The 21,378-nt window shown below is 45.6% G+C and overlaps 1 protein-coding gene, 1 long non-coding RNA gene and 1 pseudogene across 6 annotated transcripts in view; 2 read left to right on the plus strand and 1 right to left on the minus strand.

Annotated features, from left to right (window-relative positions):
• Gpr156 (G protein-coupled receptor 156) overlaps positions 1-21,378 on the plus strand; it is a 91,346-nt gene that overhangs the window by 59,284 nt on the left and 10,684 nt on the right. Inside the window, exons 4-9 of one of the 3 annotated variants that reach the window (XM_011245894.3) lie at positions 3,191-3,320; positions 3,538-3,648; positions 11,999-12,124; positions 13,050-13,145; positions 16,532-16,768; positions 20,259-20,461. In XM_011245894.3, coding sequence (XP_011244196.1) covers positions 3,191-3,320; positions 3,538-3,648; positions 11,999-12,124; positions 13,050-13,145; positions 16,532-16,768; positions 20,259-20,461 — 903 coding nt within the window. Of the gene's footprint in view, positions 1-3,190; positions 3,321-3,537; positions 3,649-11,998; positions 12,125-13,049; positions 13,146-16,531; positions 16,769-20,258; positions 20,462-21,378 lie in introns of those variants that run through there. The other 2 variants (NM_153394.2, XM_006522126.1) reach the window with 2 other exon arrangements.
• Gm36225 lies at positions 1,521-12,785 on the minus strand. Of its 3 annotated transcripts, none has more exons than XR_001781982.2 (5): positions 12,164-12,785; positions 8,329-8,461; positions 4,677-4,758; positions 3,267-3,479; positions 1,521-1,852 (listed from the first exon to the last, which is right to left on the minus strand). It is a non-coding gene; the product is annotated as a predicted gene, 36225 (long non-coding RNA). The 3 variants fall into 3 exon arrangements; XR_876064.2 differs by having other exon boundaries at positions 1,521-1,898; XR_384841.3 differs by lacking the exons at positions 4,677-4,758; positions 8,329-8,461 and having other exon boundaries at positions 1,521-1,898.
• On the plus strand, positions 4,619-4,758 carry Gm25140 (annotated as a pseudogene).

Here is a 21,378-nt window from a genome sequence, read left to right on the forward strand (position 1 = left end):
GATACACAGTGAGTCCCTACCTCAAGTTGGAGAGAAAAGAACATATATATGTTTAAGGTTCCTGGAAGTGGATCTATTCCAAACGACAAGACACAGGATTCAGAGACCCTGAGGCGAAGTAGGATGAAATCATTGTGACTAAAGGATTTTAAGCTTGGGATGTTGAAAGGTCATTGATCTCTCTGGGTGGTCCTCGAAGGAGGCTTGAGTGGGATAAAGACGCAGGGCAGTGCACAGTTGAAGCACAAATGGTCGCACTAGTATTAGTTTGAGGTGTGCAGAATTCGGATCATTTAACTCGAACATTAGAAACGGGCAAAACAGCAAACGGATCAGACCTGTGGCACCATGACCATGCAATGTGATAAAGTTGGACTTTTGCACGACATAGGTTTATAATCCCATTATAACAAAGATCAAAAGCGGCGGACTGAAGGAGAAATTCAACAAGTTCTCCACGTCGGAATCTTTATTGTTGCACAGCAGAGCTGTGAATGACCCTGTATTTGTTTTTAGGTGTATCAAAGCTCAGTGGCAGGGCTGGAGAGATAGCTCAGTGATCAAGACCACGGACTACTCCCGGCCATTCCAGAAGCTCCAAGTTCAATTCCTAGTGAGCACATGGTTCACAGCCATCTGTCACTCCTGCTCCAGGGAATCTAACATCTGCTTCTGCCTTCTGAGGGCATCAGGCAGGCAACTGGTGCACAGACATGCATGCAGACCAAACACCCACACAGGTTAAATGAAACAGAACAAAACTACTCCATGCTAGCTAGCATTCACATCAACTCAACAGGGATCTTACAAGGCATGCCCCATGACGCTATAAGGGAAGTTTCCTTCTAGTGTAGCTGTAGGATATCAGGATGTACCCTCCCCTGCTCCCCAACCTTGAACCATGCTTCCAAATTCAGTAACTCCAAGTCCCCTTAGCTCAGAGGCCCACGTGAGAGTTGGAGGCTGTCACAGGCGTCGGAGTCCTGGAGTGACCATGCAGGATTAAACAAGTTCTGAGGATGTTTATTTACATGAACTGAGTCTTTACTGGACTCAAACAAATTGAAAAAGTAAATTGAGAAAAGCCCTTGCCTCCCATTTCCAGGCAATAATGAAGAGGAAGATAAAAGTGAGATCATTACATAATCCTTTTAAAAGGAGAGATTGTTACATAATCTTTATTTAAAAAAAAAAAAAAAGTCACCCAGTCTAGACTTTTAACTCTTCATACTTGGAACACAAGTCTTATCACTATAATTATTTAAATCTCCTGGCTTTGTGAAAACTAATTAGTGTTTGTGGGTGAATGAAAACTATACAGTTTTGTAGAATTCACCATTTAGTTCAGTAGAAAAGTAAGATGACTTGGTGGTTGAATGCCTCCCAACAGGGCAAAGACAGTCCCCAGACAAGCCATTCACCTGCTGGATCGGAGCTGATTGGCGTCAAAGTGCCTGCCCAGGTGTTCAATCAGCCAAACAAAGCGGGCTCATCATCTCCCATTCAGTTTTTATGGCGATATTGTCAGTAAAACTTCTCAAGAAAAATACCAAAAAATACACATCTGGGTCCATAGCATATTTAATGTGAACAGTGGGTTTGCACCAGTGCTTGCCTTGTGAACACTAGAAAAATGTCTGTTTTTTTTCAATAATCACTAAACTGGGCTCCTCTTCACTAAGTCAGAAAAGGGAAGAATTCCAAATCAGGATTCGTGCAATACTGGATCATGCAAACAGGATGGAGTTGTGGTGTCCAAATCAAGTAGATGCAGTGAAGAGCAGAGCCGCAGACCTACCCGTCAGCCATGTAGCCAGAGAAGATGTGTGTCTATGAAGCCCTGGCCAGTGCGCTGTCAAGAAGGGGACATCAGATAGTCAAGGCTTCTGTGTAGGAGTCTGTGAGAGGCAAATGGAAAAGGGCCTCAAGTTCTGGTATGCAGAAGCTAACCCTACTGGTGATGCCACAGAGAAAGTCTCATTTACCTCGCCTTTTGGTTAAATGATTCATATCCTGAACCTATGCTGGTGCCCAGAGTTTGTCTGAGAGCCCAGTTAGCCACACTCCCCTCTAGTCTTCTGCTGCCCGCTAACTTTGGTTTGCTCTCCTCCTGGGAAAGATGCTGCCTTCGTCCCTTGCTTTGGACCTCTGCGTCCTCTTTTCAGTCAAACAAGGAAAGAAAAGGAATTTTTATGTCTAATAAATGGTGTATGTGAAGACTCCCAGCCTCTTTCCTGATAGCAGCTTCCCTTACAGCTCAACTCTGCAAGCTCCACCCTGTCCCAGCTCCAGTGTACCTGCACTGACATGACACTTACATACGCTGACTTGTCCCTTATCAGCCCTAAAGTTCACTGCCACCCTTCTCTGGTGTCACCTGGGTGTCCGTGGTTATATAAGCAAGAGGTACAAGAGTTTGGGTTCAAAAATAAAAATAAATAAAAGCCAGTGGGGCTGGAGAGATGGCTCAGCAGTAAGAGCACTTGCTGCTCCTGCAGAGGACCGGGGCTCAGTTTCCAGCACATTGTCAGCTCACATGTCTGTAGCTCCAGTTTTAAGGAATCCAACACCTTCTTTCATCCTCCACGGGCTCTAGGTGCACATGTGATACACATGTGGGCAAAACATTCATATACATAAAATGCTTGTCTTTCTTTTTGTAAATTAGCCATGATGACACACGTCTCAGATCCCAACACACAGATACAAATCAAATCTCAAATACGCAGGGGTGGTAAAGGCAAGAAGGTCAGCAGTTCAAGGCCAGCCTGGGCTACATTAGGCCTCATCTCAAAAAAGCCAAAATAGTATAAAACAAAGCAGGACTTAGTTATGTTATGTTACGTTATTTTGGCTTTTCAAGACAGGGTTTCTCTATGTAGCCTTGGCAGTCCTGGAACTTACTCTGTACACCAGGCTGGCCTCGAACTCTTAGAAATCCACTTGCCTCTGACTCCTGAGTGCTGGCATCAAAGGCGTGCACCACCACCGCCTGGCCTGGAGTTAGTTATTTTAAATGAATATAAATACACCGTAAGTTTTTCAGAGGGCAGCAAACAGTCTCTTCCCAGTGACTCCTGGTTCCAGGGCTGCAGTGGGGTTTCTCCCAGGAAAGAACTATTACTCTGGCAAGTCTTCGACAGGGGCGCACAGCAGCTCGGCTATTGTCATTCTTTCTATCTCCTCCTAGGATTGTGAAGATGTCCAGCCCCAATCTGAATGTTGTGACCTTGCTGGGCAGTTGTCTGACCTACATCAGCGCTTACCTTTTTGGGATTCAAGATGCTCTTGAGGGGAGTTCAGTAGAAGCTCTCATTCAGGTAGGAGACATTGTGGGATTTTGTTTTGGACACCATGTTGAACTTCGATAATGTTTCTTTGCTCACAGCTCTTCCCGAGATCGTTAGTTCTGTATCCAGGTTATGGACATATTCCCTGAGTCCTACTTGCTGCCCCATGTCCTCTGTGGGCCTGAGACACTGCAGACAGATGAAGGTTCCACTAGTGACTCTTGCTTCTGCCTACTTTCACCCGCAGACACGACTGTCCTTGCTGTGCATTGGGACGTCCTTGGTGTTTGGCCCTATCCTGGGGAAGAGCTGGCGACTCTACAAAGTGTTTACCCAGAGAGTACCGGACAAGAGAGTGGTAAGTTGGCAGCTAGTACAGGATGCTGGGTCACACCAGGAGCTCCACAGTGGCTCGGAGCTGAGGAAATGAATACAGATCTCCGAGTTGACTGTAGTCTGCCTGTGGTTCAATCCTTAAAGTGATGTGGCTTCATAAAGCCCCAGACTTACACGGGGGCTGAGAGTGAGTGCTGCCAGGAGCTAGGTCTTTCAACACGGACTGCTTTAGGTACACAAACTCCCCCAAGGCTCCATGGGAACCTGTGAGCTGCCCAATACCTGGCATAGTGGGAGGGAAAACAAGATGCCCAGAGAGACTGGCTCTTGGCACAGACCAGAAGCTGCGAGCGAAAGAGTAAGTGCAAAGAAGCTATAGCAAGAAGCACAGTTAATCCCCTCCCTAGAGTTCAGGTCTTTCCCACACACGCAATACTCTGCACTGAGAGGGCCATAGCTAAGCAGCGAGTGAGAAGATGGACTCCGTGGGCAGAACTGACTCTGGAAGCCATGCAGCCGCCAGCATGTCCCTGACATCAGCATTTATTATAACCATGCTCCTCCATGGTATCAAACTCCCTGGTATGACTGTCCAGACCTCATACATGATTCTGTCAGATGGCTTCTCTGTAATTACAGGATTTTAAGAACCAAAGAGTATTGAATCATGATGAATATTTAGTGAAAGTTCAGTTGTGAGTAACCACACAGATGTAGAAAGCTGGCTAAAATTTTATCCTTGTAAATATCTTTTCCAAAAATAGCTCTTTTTTGGAGGCATAACTGACACATAAGAAACCCACATATTAAAAGTGCAACATGAACAGGTGTGGCGCTGCACACCTTTAATCCCAGTATTTGGGAGGCAGAGGCAGGTGGATCTCGGAGGTCAAGGCCAGCCTGGTCTACAGAGTTCCAGGACAGCCAGGGATACACAGAGAAAACCCTGTCTGGAGAACCAAAACCCAAAACTCAACAACACAAAAAGTATGATACTTGGCAGGGGAGACACCAATATCAGGAAGAAGGTTTTCCCAGGGTAAGGCTTACCCTGTGCATTTGGGGTGTGCTGACCCCTGAGTAAATTTGACTTCATAATTTGTGGTAGTGAGGAGTACATTTGAGCTCTTTCCTGAAGAAAAACAAAACAAAACAAAACAAAGAAGAGGAAGTGTGATATTAACCCACGTATACACTCATGAAACATGAAAACTATCGAACTCCAGCATCCGCAGATGCTCAACATCCTCTGCTGCCCCTCCCCTCACTTCAGACCCTCCCTGCTGCCCCGCCCATCTCAACAGACTCTCCCTATTCCAAGAACACCACTGTTTTGCTTTCTAAAGTTAAAGATAAGTTTTCACTTTTCAGAGTTTCACATAAATGGAATTGTGCGATGGAGAGATAGCTCAGCACTTAACAGAGTTAGTGAGCACCACCCATGTTGGATATCTGCACATACCTGCACACAGATGCACAGAATTTAAAGCTAAAAATAAATCTTTAAAAAAAAAACAAATTTTAAATGTATGTTTCCTGGTACCGTTTGCTTGGAAAATATTTTTTCAACCTTTTACTGGTAGTGTATGTCTTTGTCACTGAAGTACGTTTCCTGTATGCAGCAAAATGCTGAGTCCTGTTTATGTATCTAGTCTGTTAGTCTATGTCTTTTTATTGGGGAATCGAATGTTAAGAGATATTGATGTTAAGAGATATTAAGGAAAAGTGATTGTTGCTTCCTGCTATTTTTGTTGTTAGCGGTGGAATTATGTTTGTGTGACTATCTTCTTTGGGATTTGTTGAAAGATTACTATCTTGCTTTTTCTAGGGTGTAGTTTCCCTCCTTGTGTTGGAGTTTTCCCTTTATTATCCTTTGAAGGGCTGGATTCGTTGAAAGATATTGTGTGAATTTGGTTTTGTCATGGAATACTTTGGTTTCTCCATCTATGATAATTGAGAGTTTTGCTGGGTATAGTATCCTGGTCTGGCATTTGTATTCTCTTAGGGTCTGTATGACATCTTCCAGGATCTTCTGGCTTTCATAGTCTCTGGTGAGAAGTCTGGTGTAATTCTGATAGGTCTTCCTTTATATGTTACTTGACTTTTTTCCCTTACTGCTTTTAATATTCTTTGTTTTGTGCATTTTGTGTTTTGATTATTATATAATGGGAGGAATTTATTTTCTGATTTAGTCTATTTGGAGTTTTGTAGGTTTCTTGTATATTTATGGGCATCACTTTCTTTAAGTTAGGGAAGATTTCTATAATTTTGTTGAAGATATTTACTGGCCCTTTAAGTTGCGAATCTTCACTCTCTTCTATACCTATTATCCTTAGGTTTGGTTTTCTCATTGTGTCCTGGATTTTCTGGATGTTTTGGGTTAGGAGCTTTTTGCATTTTACATTTTCTTTGACTGTTGTTTCAATGTTTTCTATGATATCTTCTGCACCTGAGATTCTCTCTTCTATCTTTTGTATTCTGTTGGTGATGCTTGCATCTATGACTCCTGATCTCTTTTTTAGGTTTTCTATCTTCATGGTTGTCTCCCTTTATGATTTTTTTATTATTTCTATTTCCATGTTTAGATCCTGGTTGGTTTTGTTCAATTCCTTCACCTTTTTGTTGTGTTTTCCTGTAATTCTTTAAGGGATTTTTTTGTGTTTCCTCTTTAAGGGCTTCTACCTGTTTGCCTGTGTTCTCCTATATTTATGTCCTTCTTAAGTCCTCTAACATCATCATGAGATGTGATTTCTAAATCTGAATCTTGCTTTTCTGGTGTGTTGGGATATCCAGAACTTGCTGTAGTAGGAGAACTGGATTCTGATGATGCCAAGTAGCCTTGGTTTCTGTTGCTTTCTTGTGCTTGCCTCTCCCCATTTGGTTATCTTTAATGCTAATTGCCCTTGCTATCTCTGACTGCAGCCTGTCCCTCCTGTGATCCTGGTTGTTTTCAGAATTCTTCAGAGTCCAGTCATTTCTGTGATCCTGTGATCTTGAGATCCAGGGTGTGTCTGAGCTCCTGGAAGTCAAGCTTTCTCTGGGTGTTGCAGGGTTGTGTGGGGAACCAGAGCCCTGGATTTGCTGTGTTTCCAAGAAATACGTTGCCATTTGTTTTTTGTGTGTGATGGGGTCTGGAGTGCACAGCTTTGCTCATGCTAGTCAAAGTATCTGCCACTGAGCCATATCCCAGCCTTGGAAGTTTTCCCTTTGTTTCCATGATTTGAAGCTGCCTCTCTCCCACTTTCTTCTCACTTGGTTTTCCATGGTCTGACATTGTCTATCTCTGCTTCTCAGTACAGAGTATGTCTTTCTCCCTGATTGCTAGCAGTAGTAGTTTTTTGTTTGTTTGTTTGGTTGGTTGGTTTTGGTTTTTTTGAGACGGGGTTTCTCTGTGTATCCCTGGCTATCCTGGAACTCACTCTGTAGACCGGGCTGGCCTCAAACTCAGAAATCCGCCTGTCTCTGCCTCCTGAGTGCTGGGATTAAAGGCGTACGCCACCACGCCCAGCAGCAGTAGTTTCTTATGTGAACAATTTGATTAAGCAATGGGTTTATCTTGCTCTCATAAACACCACGGGTTCTAACTGCCTTGCTTCTTTCCTTTGGTGGTTGTCAAGAACATGAGTCTACCATATCCATCACCCTGTCCAAAACTTAACTCCAAATGGATCAAGAACCTCATAGTAAGACCAGATACCCTGAATCTGGTAAAGAGAAAGTAGGAAATAGGCAATCCTGGCACTCAGGAGACAGGCAGGTAGATCTCTGAGTTCGAGGCCAGCCTGGTCTACAGAGCGAGTTTCAGGACAGCCAGGGCTACACAGAGAAACCCTGTCTGGAAAAACTAAAAAAGGCAAAAGAGAAAGGAAATAGTTTTGAACTCCTTGGCACAGAAAAGGATTTTCTGAACAAGACACTGATGCCATAGGCATTAAGATCAACAGTTAATAAATAGGATTTCATGAAGCTAAAAAAACCTTTGTACAGCAAAGAACACCATCATTTGATAAAGCAGAAGCCTACATAATATAACTAATGTATAACTAATTACATTAGATGTAATTTAGCAATTATACATCTGATAAGAGTTAGTTATCTAGAGTATATAAAGAACTATATAATAATGAGTATCAAAACAAATAACTCGAGCTGGAGAAATGGCTCAGTGGTTAAGAGCACTGACTGCTCTTCTGAAGGTCCTGAGTTCAAATCCCACCACATGGTGGCTCACAACTATCCGTAATGAGATCTGATGCCCTCTTCTGGGATGTCTGAAGACAGCTACAGTGTACTTACATATAAAATGAATCTTAAAAAAAAAACAAAAAACAAACAAACAAACAAACAAAAAACCAAATAACTCAATTTGAAAATAGAGTTCTCAAAAGATAAAACAAAAATGGCTTGTAAACACTTCAACAAGTGTTCAACATTCTTAGCTGTCAGGTTAATTCAAGTTAAAAGTACTTAGAGATTTCATCTTGCCCCAGTAAGAATGGCCAACATTAACCAAAACAAATGACAGCACTACTGGCAAGGATAGGGGGAAGGAGAAACACTTATTCATTGCTGGTGGGAGTGCAAACTGGTTCAACCACTATGGAAATCAGTGTGGGGGTTCCTCAAAAGCTGAAAATGGAGCTACCACAAGATCCAGCTATTCCACTCTTGGGCATGTACCAAAAGACTGTATACATCTTACCAAAGAGACCTTGCTCATCTGTGCTCACTGCTGCTCTATTCATAAGAGCCAGAAATTGGAAACAGCCTAGATGTCCATCAATGATGAATGAACAATGAAGTGTTGTACATTTACCCAGTGGGATGTTATCCAGCTGTTAAGAAAAATGGAATTCGCAAGTCAGTAGATGGAGCTAGAACAAAATCCTGAGTGAGGTGACCCAGACACAAAAAGACAAACATTGCATGGTTTCTCTTATGTGTTGTGTTGGCTTTTAAGTTTTAGGTATATGTGTTCCGGTATAACCACAGAGGCTGGGCAGCTACTGAGGGACCAGGAAGGAGGGGATCTTCTAAAGAAGGGGAAATAGAGTATAGACTTATGGAGATATAAAGGGAAACTAGAAGCCAGGTGTGGTGGCACATGCCTTTAATCTCAGCACTTGGGAGACAGAGGCATGCATATCTCTGTGACTTGGAGGCCAGCCTTGTCTACATAGTGAGTTCTAGGACAGCCAGAACTAGTGAGATCCTGTCACCCCCGCGCCCCCTCCCCCAATAAATCAAAATGAGGGATAGGACTGAGGAAGATTTAATGGGGAAGAAGATGGGAAATCAGTGTAAGGAAGAAATAGAGGGAGAGACAACTAACACGGAAACACTAAAGGCCTTTTGAAGAGCCATGTGGAAATCTACTAGTATAGAAGCTTTCTAATATATATTTAACTTCCATATATATATATATGGTTGTTAAATGAAGTCACCATATAATGGGGAGACAGTGTCCCACAAGACATCTTATGCTACCAGGTAAAACCTCCAGTTCCAAGAATGGGTTGCTTATTGTTACATTATTGGTCAAGGGAGTCCCATAGAACGCTACCACCCCCAAAAATCACAGGCTGTGTTGCCAAGACTGCTGGTTGTTCTCCATAACCTGATAGTAAGTCCCTGGAGTTGCTGAAGAGTCAACGTATTCATGTCATTACACATGAAGAAAACAAGCTGATGCACAACTGGGAGCTCCCTGCTGGTGACTAGTGCTCACACTGCTGCAGGGTACTTTGCATGCCACCACAGAAGCAAAGTCAGCATCAGTATGGCCAGGCTGCAAATCCTGTGGCCGCCAACAGACTGGCCTGCAAGATGGACTCGTGCTGTAGTGGCACAGATATTACAGGTAACCAACTGCTTTCCCCTTGGATTTAAGGCCAACTCCATGAGATGCAATCCATACCTGATACCGCTGAGATGGCCAAGAACCAGAGACTAATTGAGTCATGGGCCTACTGCTATTATTCTCCTAAAAGAACATAGTGATAAAATAGTTCCTAGTGGCATGTCGCTATACCCATTGGCCAGAGTATTGCTCAGCTCTCACTAAACAAGCTTCCTCTTGCAGTAAATCGGAATGGACAGAGACCCCTGGACCATGCAGAAAGTCAGAGACCTTGGAGAACTTAAGCCAAATGGGTTGTTTGTATAAAATCCCTCCCCTCCAGGAGGCTCAGGAGGCAGAGCGATGCAAGAGCCCCAGGTGGGCTCTTTTCCTTCTTACAAAGGAAACAGCGTCTTCCAGACACCATGGGACAGTTACACATAGGAACTTGCAAAGACTCTGCAGTTCAAGGCAGACAGGGTACTACTAGCACAGAGAGGGGACACAGAGTCAGGGGTCCTGCCCCAACCAAGAAGCTATTTGCAGCTGATACCTGCTGGGAAAGGGAAACTCAGGTTTGTTTGTTTGTTTGTTTGTTTGTTTGTTTGTTTGAATAGAGTGTCACTGGGTGTATCAACCACACTCCTGGACAGGCCAACACAAAATGAGCTCCGTGTAATTGTTTAAACTTTTCTTGTTTTTATTTTGCTTTTTGACTTATCATGGGGCTTTTTTGGGGGTGGGGGGAGTGGTATTGTTTCCATTTTCCCAAGACAGGGTTTCTCTGTATAGCCCTGACTGTCCCAGAAATCTCTGTATAAACCAGATAGGGCTTGAACTCAGAGATCTATCAGCGCTGGTGCTAAAGGCATGTGCCACCTTCTGCCTTTGTTTTCATCTTAAATTTGTTTTGGTTTTCTTTTTCAGTTTTGTTTTGTTTTGTTTTCAAGAAAAGACATAAGGTTGTGTTGTGCCAGGAAGTGTTTGTGAACTTCAAAAGACCACCAAGGGCCCGACTCCGATGCTATCCCACCAGGATCTTTATTCAAGCTCAACCTTGGGCCACATCACCACTTCTGTTTTTTGTTTTGTTTTTGTTTTTGTTTGGGTTTTTTTTTTTTTTTTTTTTTTTTTTTTTTTTTTTTGCTTTTTTTTTTCCCGAGACAAGGTTTCTCTGTATAGCCTTGGGTGTCCTGGAACTCACTTTGTAGACCAGGCTGGCCTTGAACTCAGAAATCCACCTGTCTCTGCCTCCCAAGTGCTGGGATTAAAGGTGTGCGCCACCACCACCCGGCTACACCATCATTTCTGAAGGAGCAGAATGGGAGGGTGAAGCCCAGAGCTGTAAGCAGGACAGGGCTTTATAGGAAATGTCAAGCAAGCGAGGGGTTTTCAGCCTGGCGAGCATCTTATTGTGTGAATACTGTAAGCCAACAGGTGTGTCCTCTGAAGCAAAACTATGAACAACCACAGTCTGAGAGTACATCTGAAACAATCAGACTGATCTTTGATTGACTGTTGCTAGGAAGTAGCTAAGGGGTAACTCTGGGGTATGGGACAAGCCATGGAGTCCTTCCTGGTACTTGGATGCAGCCTGGGTTCAGCTATAGATCAAGTTTTTCTTAAGATGGAGGCCCATCCCAAGATGGAGTAGGTTCGGCCTCTCTGTTAATAGGTAGGGAGGATCTGGGAGGACTTGGGGAGGGGAAAGGATATGATTAAAATATATTGTATGAAAACCCTTTAATAAAATAAGAGCTGGAGAGGGAGAGGCAAACATGAATCTACATTACTGCCCCATCCATGAATCCTTTGTTCATCCCTCCCTCTTTTGTTGCCACAGTCTTATACATCCTCTACTAAATTCTCATAATCAATTTAAGACTGCCATTAAAAGAACATTTTCTTCATATCAGTCAAATTGTAGAGAAAATATTAATAATCTCTCCATCTCTGAGATCCCATTTCTGAGTTAATAGTTAAGCCTAGTGCTAAAACCTCTATACTTCTTCATATGCTCACAGAGACATGTCTAGAAATAAAAGTGAACTTCGTTTATAAGACCTTTGCCAGGAAGGGTAGAGTACCAAACCATTAAACAAGCTAGGCAGTGGTGACACATGCTTTTAATCCCAGCATTCAGAGACAAAGGCAGGTGGATTGAGTCCAGCCTAGACTACAGAGCTAGTTCCAGGACAGCCAGGGCTACACAGAGAAGCCTTGTCTTGAAAAACAAAACAAGACAAAAAACAAACAAATTAAAAAGCCAGAAAGGCTAAACAAGGGGAACTCCTTAATGGTAACAGTAACAATAACTCAACTGACTTACAGAGGCAGTGTTCAGTCTTGCAATCCTAAGCATGAATTTGGTGGGTCAGTGTGGTGGTGTGTGTTTCACCTTTGATGGCTAACATTTGAGGCTCCCGTAGAAGACTGTTGCTACAACTCATACCTCCACACACGGGGCACACTCTAGCACCTGTGTTATACAGCCAGCATCCAAAATGACATTTTGACCTTGACTGTTTTGCAGATCATCAAAGACCTGCAGTTGCTGGGATTGGTGGCAGCACTGGTGGTGGCTGATGTAATCCTGCTTGTGACATGGGTGCTGACTGACCCCATCCAGTGCCTCCAGATGCTTGGTGTCAGCATGAAGGTGAGAGGCTGCCTATCCCTGAGCAATCTGATGCCTTACCTTGGCTGGCGTCTGTGATACCCAGGGCCATCATCTCAGCAGCACCTACTGAGCAGCTGTTCCAAACAGAAGTCGGGCAGTGGCTGCTCCGAGCAGCCTGCCCCTTGTATAAAAGCTGTGCTGCCACCCACAATGATCCTTGTGCCCCCAGTCGTCTCCCGGGCATCCCCAGATGTCAGTGCACAGGGAATCTACCTGGCAGTTCTCTTTGCTTGCACAGACACAGAGGAGAACTTTCAGCTCTAGGGAGTTGCCTTCCCCTTCCTGTTGAGAGACAAAGGTGGTGTTCTGAGGTTGCCTTGGTTGTCATTCTACTGTAGTTCAAATCCCAGGCTGCCATCCACCATGCCCCCGAGGAAGGCTGCATAACAGCTCTAAGTCCCCTTTCCAGATAGAGAAGTAATTTAGAGATAACAATCCTGCCTCTTTCACTAGGCTCAGGTGAAATAGGAGAAATAATTCCTTTAAACAGGCCGAGGAATGCAGTGGAATAGATACCAGAAGGGGCAGTGAAGAAGGATTTGGCTGTTTGCTAATAATGATTCCTGGTTTGAAAAACTCCTGTAACTTTGTTGCAGAGCTTTTTGAAACCTGTAACTTTGTTGCAGAGCTTTTTGAAACCATGGTGGTAACAAAGCACAAGCCCTGGAGTAAGTCCCAAAGCGCCCCAGCATCTGCTAGCCACCCACCTTTCTCTCCCTTCCCTCCTGCTCAGGCACTCCTGTTTTAGATTCTAACAGAGTCGCCTACATATTTCCGTTTTTTTACATACTAAAGAGGGAAACTGGAGTGTGGAGGAGTTCACACTCCAAGGAAGTTCACAGAGCTCTGCAGTGTGGTCCCAGGAATTTGAATGCCTTTGGTTCTGACCGGATGTCCCTCACAGGTGACAGGGAGAGATGTCTCCTGCTCTTTGACCAACACACACTTCTGTGCTTCACGGTACTCCGATGTCTGGATAGCCCTGGTTTTGGGATGCAAGGTTGGTAACTACACCTCCTCGGGTTACAATCTGTTTCCAACAAAACGGGTTTGGAAAGAGAATTAGAGAATTAACGAGGTGTGTTCATGAATGGTGACAACAGAAGAGTGAGCTCAGAGCCAACCTGGGCTCCTGCAGAAGTCCTAAAGCTGTGAACCTTTTGTTTCTCTACTGGTTCAAAGGGGTTCCACTTACAGCTCCCCATGTGCTCGAATTCGGTCTGCCCACAAATCACTGAGACTTCATTTTCTCTCATATTATGGTCTGTTTTTCTGTTTGGGGAGTGGGTGTTAGGGGTGGGGTGGCTGTTTGTTTTGTGAGAGTCTTGCCATATAACCTTTGTTGGTCTCATTGCCTGTGTAAGCCAGGCTGGCCATTGTAACTAGCTTGGGAGGTTTTGTTGTTGTTGTTTTGTTTTTTAAAAGAAGAATCCAGGAAGCAAACAGCCACTACTCACTTGTATCCTGAAAATGGTTTTAAAAAAACTTCCAAACGCTACAGAATGACGCTGAACTCTGCCCTGGCCCCTTCCTGGCTGAACCTCAACCTCATCTAAATAACCTCTCAGATGCATAACCCTCTCAACTAGAGACAAGGATGACAGCCTCGTAGAGCTGTTCTCGGCTGCTTAGAACTCACACATGAGACTTTCCAGCCACTCCTGCCCTTACTAACGGCTCCAGAATACGTGTTCTGCCTCTAGCTCTGGACGGTTCTGAAACATCAGGTCATCTCAGTTCTTAGCTCCCAGAGCGTTCGGCGCACCTCCCCGCCCCAGCCCGCACCCAGCCTTCCTCCATTTCGTCCACTGCCTCCTGCACGTTCTCTTTGCACCTTTCCCCCACTATTACAGTGATATGGATAAAGGAGAACAAGTTGTTGAGCATCAGAAAACTAACTGAGCCAACCTCTGCGGCCCCTGCCAGCAAGGCGCTTCTGAGTAGGACTGAGCCCCACCCCCGCCCTTGCTGATGCAAGGGTGGTGGGTACCGCGGCTTTCCTCACACCCATTTCCCTTTCTAGCAAGAATTTTAATGAGATTAAACTTTTATTAAAATCATATTTAACATTTTCAGAATCACAGAATTAATTTTATTCACCTTTGATAAAACTAATAACGATCCCGTTGCCGAGGGAACACTGTTCGGTGGCATCAGTCAGGCCCCATGGGCCCCTCCTGTGTCCTTCTACTCAGAGAAGATCCCAAGGTGACTGGGTTTGACCCTGCACCCCGTTCTGGAACACAGGGTGTCAGAAACACCTCTGTCACATTGACTCCTTACCCTATAGCACAAAGCTTCAAAACTCACCCCTGCCTGCGGGTGGTGCTGACCAGGTCATGTGATCTCAGAGTCAACAGGACACATGGCCAGACTTACCTTATTCTCTGGAAACCCCTTGGCTCTCAGCCTTACCTCATACCCAACGGCATCTACACATTCCAGTTATAAACAGGGTGTGGCTTGCCTTCCTCCTCCCTCCCTATCAGCCAAGCCTACTGCTCTATGGTGATGTTGCTCTCATGATGTTACCTGCTGTAGTTGTTTTGAGCCAGGGTCTGTCTTAGGGTTTCTAAGACAGTGATGAAATACCATGACCAAAAAGCAGGTTGGGGAGGAAAGGGTCTATTTGTCGTTATACTTTCATATTGCTGTTCATGATTGAAGTCAGTCAGGACAGGAACCTGGAGGCAGGAGCTGATGTAAAAGCCATGGAGAAGTGCTGCTTAGTGGCTTGCTTCCCAAAGCTTGCTCAGCCTGCTTTCTTATAGAACTTAGGGCCACCAGCCCAAGGATGGCACCACCCACAATGGGCAGGACCCTCCCCCACTGATTACTAATTAAGAAAATACCCTACTGCTGGATCTTATGGAGGCATTTTCTCAATTGAGGTTCCCTCCTTTCAGATAATTCTAGTTCCTGTGTCAAGTTCACATAAGACTGGCTGGCACAAGGTCTCACTGTGTAGCCCAAACTGGCTTCAAACTCACAGCAATGCTCCTGCCTCAACCTCATCACTGTGGAATGCCAGGCCACCCAACAGGCCGGCTGTGTATGTCCTTGGTAGTGATGGTTTACAGCGTAGTCCTTTGAGCAAGTTAGAAAGGCTAGTGTGTGCAGTCATATGTATACTGAGTGCTGCTGATAAAAGCTCTGATCTCTATATGCATGCAGCTGCCTCTGGGGGAAAGCAGCACCGCCTGATACTATGTTGTTTTCTCCCTAATAAAGACCTGGCAGGTTTGTGTGTGTGAAGAGAGGAGAGAGCTGGGGCCCAGTTCCTTGTGGTAGAGGCGGGCAATGTCACAAAGCAGTTCATATATAGCGCCTGCTGCCTGTGCCTCCCGCACTGTTGCTGGGGTCCCAGCCTGCCTTTGTTCTCCTCTTTTTCCATCTTTCATCTCCCAGAAACCCCCCATTGCACAGAGCCACTGGCAGCCTATGGAGTTCTTTGTGTCGAACAGAAAACAGCAGCGTCCATCCTTCCAGGCAGATGCATGCAGTCTTGCAGGTGCAGAGCCTGGCAAGCAGATGGTGCCTTTGAGCACCCTGGGAAAACAAATAATAAGTCCCCTCCCTCCGGCACTGCCCTAGTACAGCAGCACAGGATGGGACAAGCAGCTCAAGGGTCACTTTCAGTTCTCATGTGCCATTCAGCCACACTCACTGCCAAGCCATAATGGATATGTAGCAAACCCCCTACACACACACACACCAGCAGGAGCCGGCTTGGCTGCCCTGTCTGTGGAACTCCGATCCACACACACAATGCCCTGTGCCTTCTCCCAGAAGAATGTTGCGTTATCTGATGTCTTGTTTGCCAACCTCTCATAAACCATTCTCAGTAAAGGACAGGAAGTGGCATTATTCAGAAGTCATAGGTGTAAGGAGCTAGCTCCTGGCTTCTTGGGTCATATCTTAGCAGAAGCACGCAGCAAATCTTTAGGCAGATATGATTAGCCGGGCTGGAGAGATGGCTCAGCCGTTAAGAGCACTGACCGCTCTTCCGAAGGTCCTGAGTTCAAATCCCAGCAACCACATGGTGGCTCACAGCCATCCATAATGAGATCTGATGCCCTCTTCTGGTGTGTCTGAAGACAGCTACAGTGTAATTAGATATAATAATAAATAAATCTTTAGGCCAGAGCAAGTAGGACTGACCAGAGCGAGCAACCTCCATTCCCAGCAACCACATGATGGTTCACAACTATCAGAACTAACAGCTACAGTGTGCCCATATACATAAAATAAATACATACATAAATAAATCTTTTAAAATAAAGATATTATTAGCCCAGTGTTACTGATGAGGACACTGGCCCCAGTGGTACTACTGTGACCTGTGGTCCCCCCTTTCTGTGCCTCTGGTCCCTGCTCCTCCTGCAGGGGCTGCTGCTGCTGTATGGTGCTTACCTGGCTGGCCTGACCAACCATGTCAGCTCTCCTCCAGTGAACCAGTCCTTAACCATCATGGTCGGGGTCAACCTCCTGCTCCTCACCGCTGGGCTGCTTTTTGTGGTCACCAGATACCTGCACTCCTGGCCCAATCTGGTCTTTGGACTCACATCCGGAGGTATCTTCGTTTGCACAACCACTGTGAACTGCTGTGTCTTCATTCCCCAGGTATGCTCAGAGTGCTGGCCAGGGTTCTTCGTGGGGTACGATGGGTGGTCAGAAGAAGGGGCTGGGGCCCCCTCTGCACCTCCTCGGTGCCTAGAAGAGGAAAGTTCTGCTTCCTAGTCAGGCCAAAGAGGACTACCATGGTGGGGCCTGTCTTTTGAGGTGACCTCACCCCTACTTCCCACCCAGCCCCCACTCTGATCAACCCCTCTTTTGTGTCTTTTCAGTCCTTGAGATAGTTTTTTCTTTTTTTCACTAGTCTAAGAGAAAAGACTTTTTTTTTCTTTTTAAATGTTTTGATACGTAGCCTCGGAACTTACAGTGTAGCCCAGGCTAACTTTCAAGAGAATAGCCTTCCCCCCCTCCCCTTTCTAATTTGGGATTGCAGGTTCATAGAAAAATGTCTGCTTCATGACAGGGAATGGTTTTCCTAGCCAGGTGTGGTCGTGTGCCCCTATAATCTCAATACCTGGGAGATGGAGGCAGGAGATAAGGCCATCCTTGGCTACATAGTAAGCTTTCCCTTTCTTCTTATTGGAGGGAAACACAGAATCTCCTTTTTTATGAAAGGGAGAGGTTTTAATGTATTTCCTATTGCAGAGGTTAAGAATAAAATCAAATAAAGGAGGGCGGAAGCAGAGGTCGGGCATAGAGAGGTAGAAGGAACCCTTAAGCCCAGGGGAAGTGCTGGTGGTTGTTTTCTGAGCTGATGGGCTGCAGGCCCTCATCCATCACCTTAACGACCTAGCCACTGGATGTTTTCGTTTTCTCTCCTGCTCTTCTTCCCCCTGAGGCTAGCCCCGTTCTGATCCCCCTTCCTGGAGTGAAAACTAATGATTCATTCCACTGCTGACTGATAGAAGGTTACAGTCAACTTCCGGATGCATGGGCACTCCAGTCTCCTTTCTGCTCACTAATTCTCAACAAAACATTCGACCAAATATAAGCATGGTGGGGGGCGGGAGGAGGTGGGGTGGGGACTTGAGCATCTACATGAGTCTCTGTGGCTGGGTGCAGCCTTTGTACCATAAGCAGAGAAACTTTTGCAGCATCTTGTTGTTGTAGGAACTGGGCTGAAGAAGGCCCCTTAGAAATAGAGGCTCATTGTCTGGGATGCCGGAAGAGTGGGGGTGGTGTGTGTGTGGGGTGGCTAGGGGTTGGGGCTGGGGGTGGGGGTCCTTCTTCCTGGGAGATGGGAGGCAAAGAGAAACTTTTGGGCCTCCTAGACTTCTTTCCCTGCTCCTTTCCTTTCTTGTTTGCCTAGAAAAGAACTAAGCATTTGCTCTGTCAGCCTCCCTTACAGCTAGAGGTGTCCCCAGAACATCATTTGGAACACTAGAGGTTGCCTAGAAGGCTTCTGAGAGACAGACTTTGTACTGTCCTGGGGGCGACGGGGAGCAGGCTGAGACTGTTGATATATCCCTTTTATGTTCTCTCTGCCTTGAATATATGTAATGTCTGGTGTGATGGCAGTCGGCTTATGATCAATAAACTATATTTATTACACTAGGAGACTCTAGTTCCTTCCATGTAAGGGTATACATTCAGGAGGAGAGGTCTCTTAAGGAAAACACACAGGTACAAAAGTGAACAAGCCTCTGAAGATTTCGTGACGATGCCTTCTTCCGCAGTAGAAAATGTTCCAAGCTATTTATTTTGCTTGGTCAATAGGATTCCAAGGACATTGCCTCTTTTCAACAAAAGTAAACCACAAGGCCAGGAATCTAGTCTTAGATGATGAAATATTGAACAGGGATTTAAAAAAATGATGTTAGGTTGAACTGAAGCACTGAGTGGGCAATCTGGACACTACAAAAGTATTGAGCTAAGAAATGAAGGAAGCAAAAGACAGAGAAAAATAAGAGACTGATTAAAAAATATAAAGAATATGAAGAATCGGTCTAGGGGCGAAGTTCATCTCTGAAGGAGGGGGAGGGAGAGAGGAGGGAAACAGGAAGGGAAGGGGGGGGAGGAAGGCAGAAGGGGAGAAGGGGAGAAAGAACTTATCACCAAGAAATTTTAAAGGAAAGGCTTTCTGATTTGAGCAAAATGCCCTTTGAAAATGGAGGGAATCCACAACCTCCCTGCATGGTCCTAGTTTGGTTTCTGCTCCTCGCTCTAACCCTGTGCATCCTGAGCCTCAGACACAAGCATTCTGCTTCCTCCTTCCCCTCCCTCCCTCCCTCCCTCCCTCCCTCCCTCCCTCCCTCCCTCCCTCCCTCCCTCCCTTCCTTCCTCCCTCCCTCCCTTTCTCTCTCTCTCTCTTTTCCCTCTTAAACTGACCATGGTATGAGACTAAACCATATCTTATAGTATTGTAGATTTAGGGTCTAAGTTCTTTTCATCAGAGAAAAATGACCGAGGTCTGTCCCTAAACTGATTTCATCTCTGGCCCAAAGATGTTTGGCAGAAGCATGGCTTTCCTTGTGAGACTCACACTGAGTCCCCAGGGCGGTGAGACAGCTGAGCACATTATGGGAGTGTCCCAGGGAACCTGGGAGAGGATCGGTTGGTAGCTGCAGGGAGATGAGTCCCCGGCTGGCCAGAGCCTTCAGATCTGCTGTGACTTAGAAGCGTCTCTAGGCAGCGCTAGAGAGCAGGGTGAAGCGAATATAAGGCAAAAAGCTTGTACACACATGGGCTGTCAGGAAATGCCTGGGTGTATCTGATGCCAAGCGCTGAGGTCATCGCCAGCCATTAGACAACCCCTGCTTCTGCGACCTGAGCGTGACCCATCCCCCAACTCCCATCCCCCACCCTTCCATTCCGTTCCGAAAGACAAAATTCCAAGGACATTTGCTTTTCCTGCCCAGCGTACACGACACACTTAGGATTTGTCCCCTTTATCTAGGAACCACAAGACTGGAGAATTGTACAGAAAAGCTTCCTTCACTTATTCAGGTATCCTTTGGTCACATCTTAGCCACTGTGGACATGTGGTGAAGCACAGGGCCCTTCGCCTCCTTAAGTCTCATAGGGAGTATTCATAAGAAGAATTACAATGTGCATTGAATGCTTTGGAAGCCTCCCCAGACTTTGCTAAAACTTGTGGCATCTTCACATCAAACGAGCGTTGGAGGACAGTCTTGAGAGAATAGCAGCAAGCAGATCGGAAGAGATAAGACAAAATATGAGAAAGAGCTCCCAATAGTGGGAGGAGCTCCAAGGACGGAATATCCCTTTTCATCTTATCATTTTAAAAATTATTTTACTTGTGTGTATGTGTGTGTGCATATGCATACGTATATGTGCATGGGCGTATGATGTGTGTACATGCCATGGGCGTGGATGGAGACCAGAGGGCAACTCAAAGGAGAAGTTAATTCTCTCCTTCCACTAGGGGGGGGGGGTCTCTGGGATTGAACCCAGGTCACCAGGCCTAGCAGCAAGCATCCTTACCCACTGTGCCATCTTGCCTCTTTGCTAAAGTCGACTTTATTTGTATTTTTTTATGTGTATGAATGTTTTGCCTGCATGTATGTCTTTGTACCAGGTGCATTATTGGTGCCCACAGAAGCCAAAACAGAGTACGAGATCCCCTGGAACGGAACAGACAGTTGCGAGCCACCATTCCTGTGCTGGGAACCAACCTGGGATCCCCTGGATCCTCTGCAGCTCTGAGCTTCTAGGAGCACGGCGTGGCCTGTTACAGATGACGCTGTACTCCCACAGGAGTTCCTGTGGCTGCTCTAATAGGTGCCAATGGCTTTGAGCAGAACAAATGTAGTATCTTGCAGTTCTGTAGGGCAAGTATCAAAAATGGGCTTTATTTGACTGAAACCAAGGTATCACCTGATCTACAATTTTTTTTTTTTTCAGAAAAGGGGGGACTCCATTTCCTGACTATTTCAGCTTTTAAAGACTACTTGCCTTCTTTAAGGCCCTTCCTTCCCTTTCAGACCCAGCAATGGGGCATTCTAATGGCTGCCCTTCCTTCTCTTTCTTTCCACCTTCTCTGGCCCTCCTCCCTCTCTCCATCCCAGCTCCTCTCATTCTTGAGACAGGGTTTCTCTGTATAGCCCTGACTGTCCTGGAACTCACAGAGATCTGCCTGCCTCTGCCTCACAAGTGCTGAGATTAAAGGCGTGCGCCACCACCCTCATCAGGCTCCTCCTTCTCTCTTATATGGACTCTGGTAATGACATTGACTCCACCTGAATACTCCAGAATAATTGTTCCATCCCCAAGCCTTAACATCACCATCACAAAATTCTACTTGCCATCTTAGGTTACAGTCAACAAGTTCCAAGGACCCAGAGATAAGGAAGAACTGTGAAGAGCTATAACCCAGCCTATAGCATCCACATCACCCAGAGGCCAGAAATAAAAATGTGCTGGTCCTTTGGAGGAACTACCTTGACCCTTGAGGATTGAGTAATGGATATCCCAGAAAATACAGAGTCAAGTCTCAAGGACTGGGACCTTCAGAAGGGAGGGACCAAAAGGGGTTGGAGAGCTTTGGTCAAAATGTGGCTCCATCAGCTTAGGGGACGTGAGCCCCAAGGCTTGATATGGCCTTATGCCTGTGTTGAGCCAATCCTTGGCATCCCTGCAGAGATGTCCCCATAAGGGGAGCTGAGACAGAGGGTAAAAGGTTCCTACCTTTACCACTA

Source organism: Mus musculus, chromosome 16 (assembly GCF_000001635.26).
Source record: "Mus musculus strain C57BL/6J chromosome 16, GRCm38.p6 C57BL/6J".
Classification (NCBI taxonomy): Eukaryota; Metazoa; Chordata; class Mammalia; order Rodentia; family Muridae; genus Mus; species Mus musculus.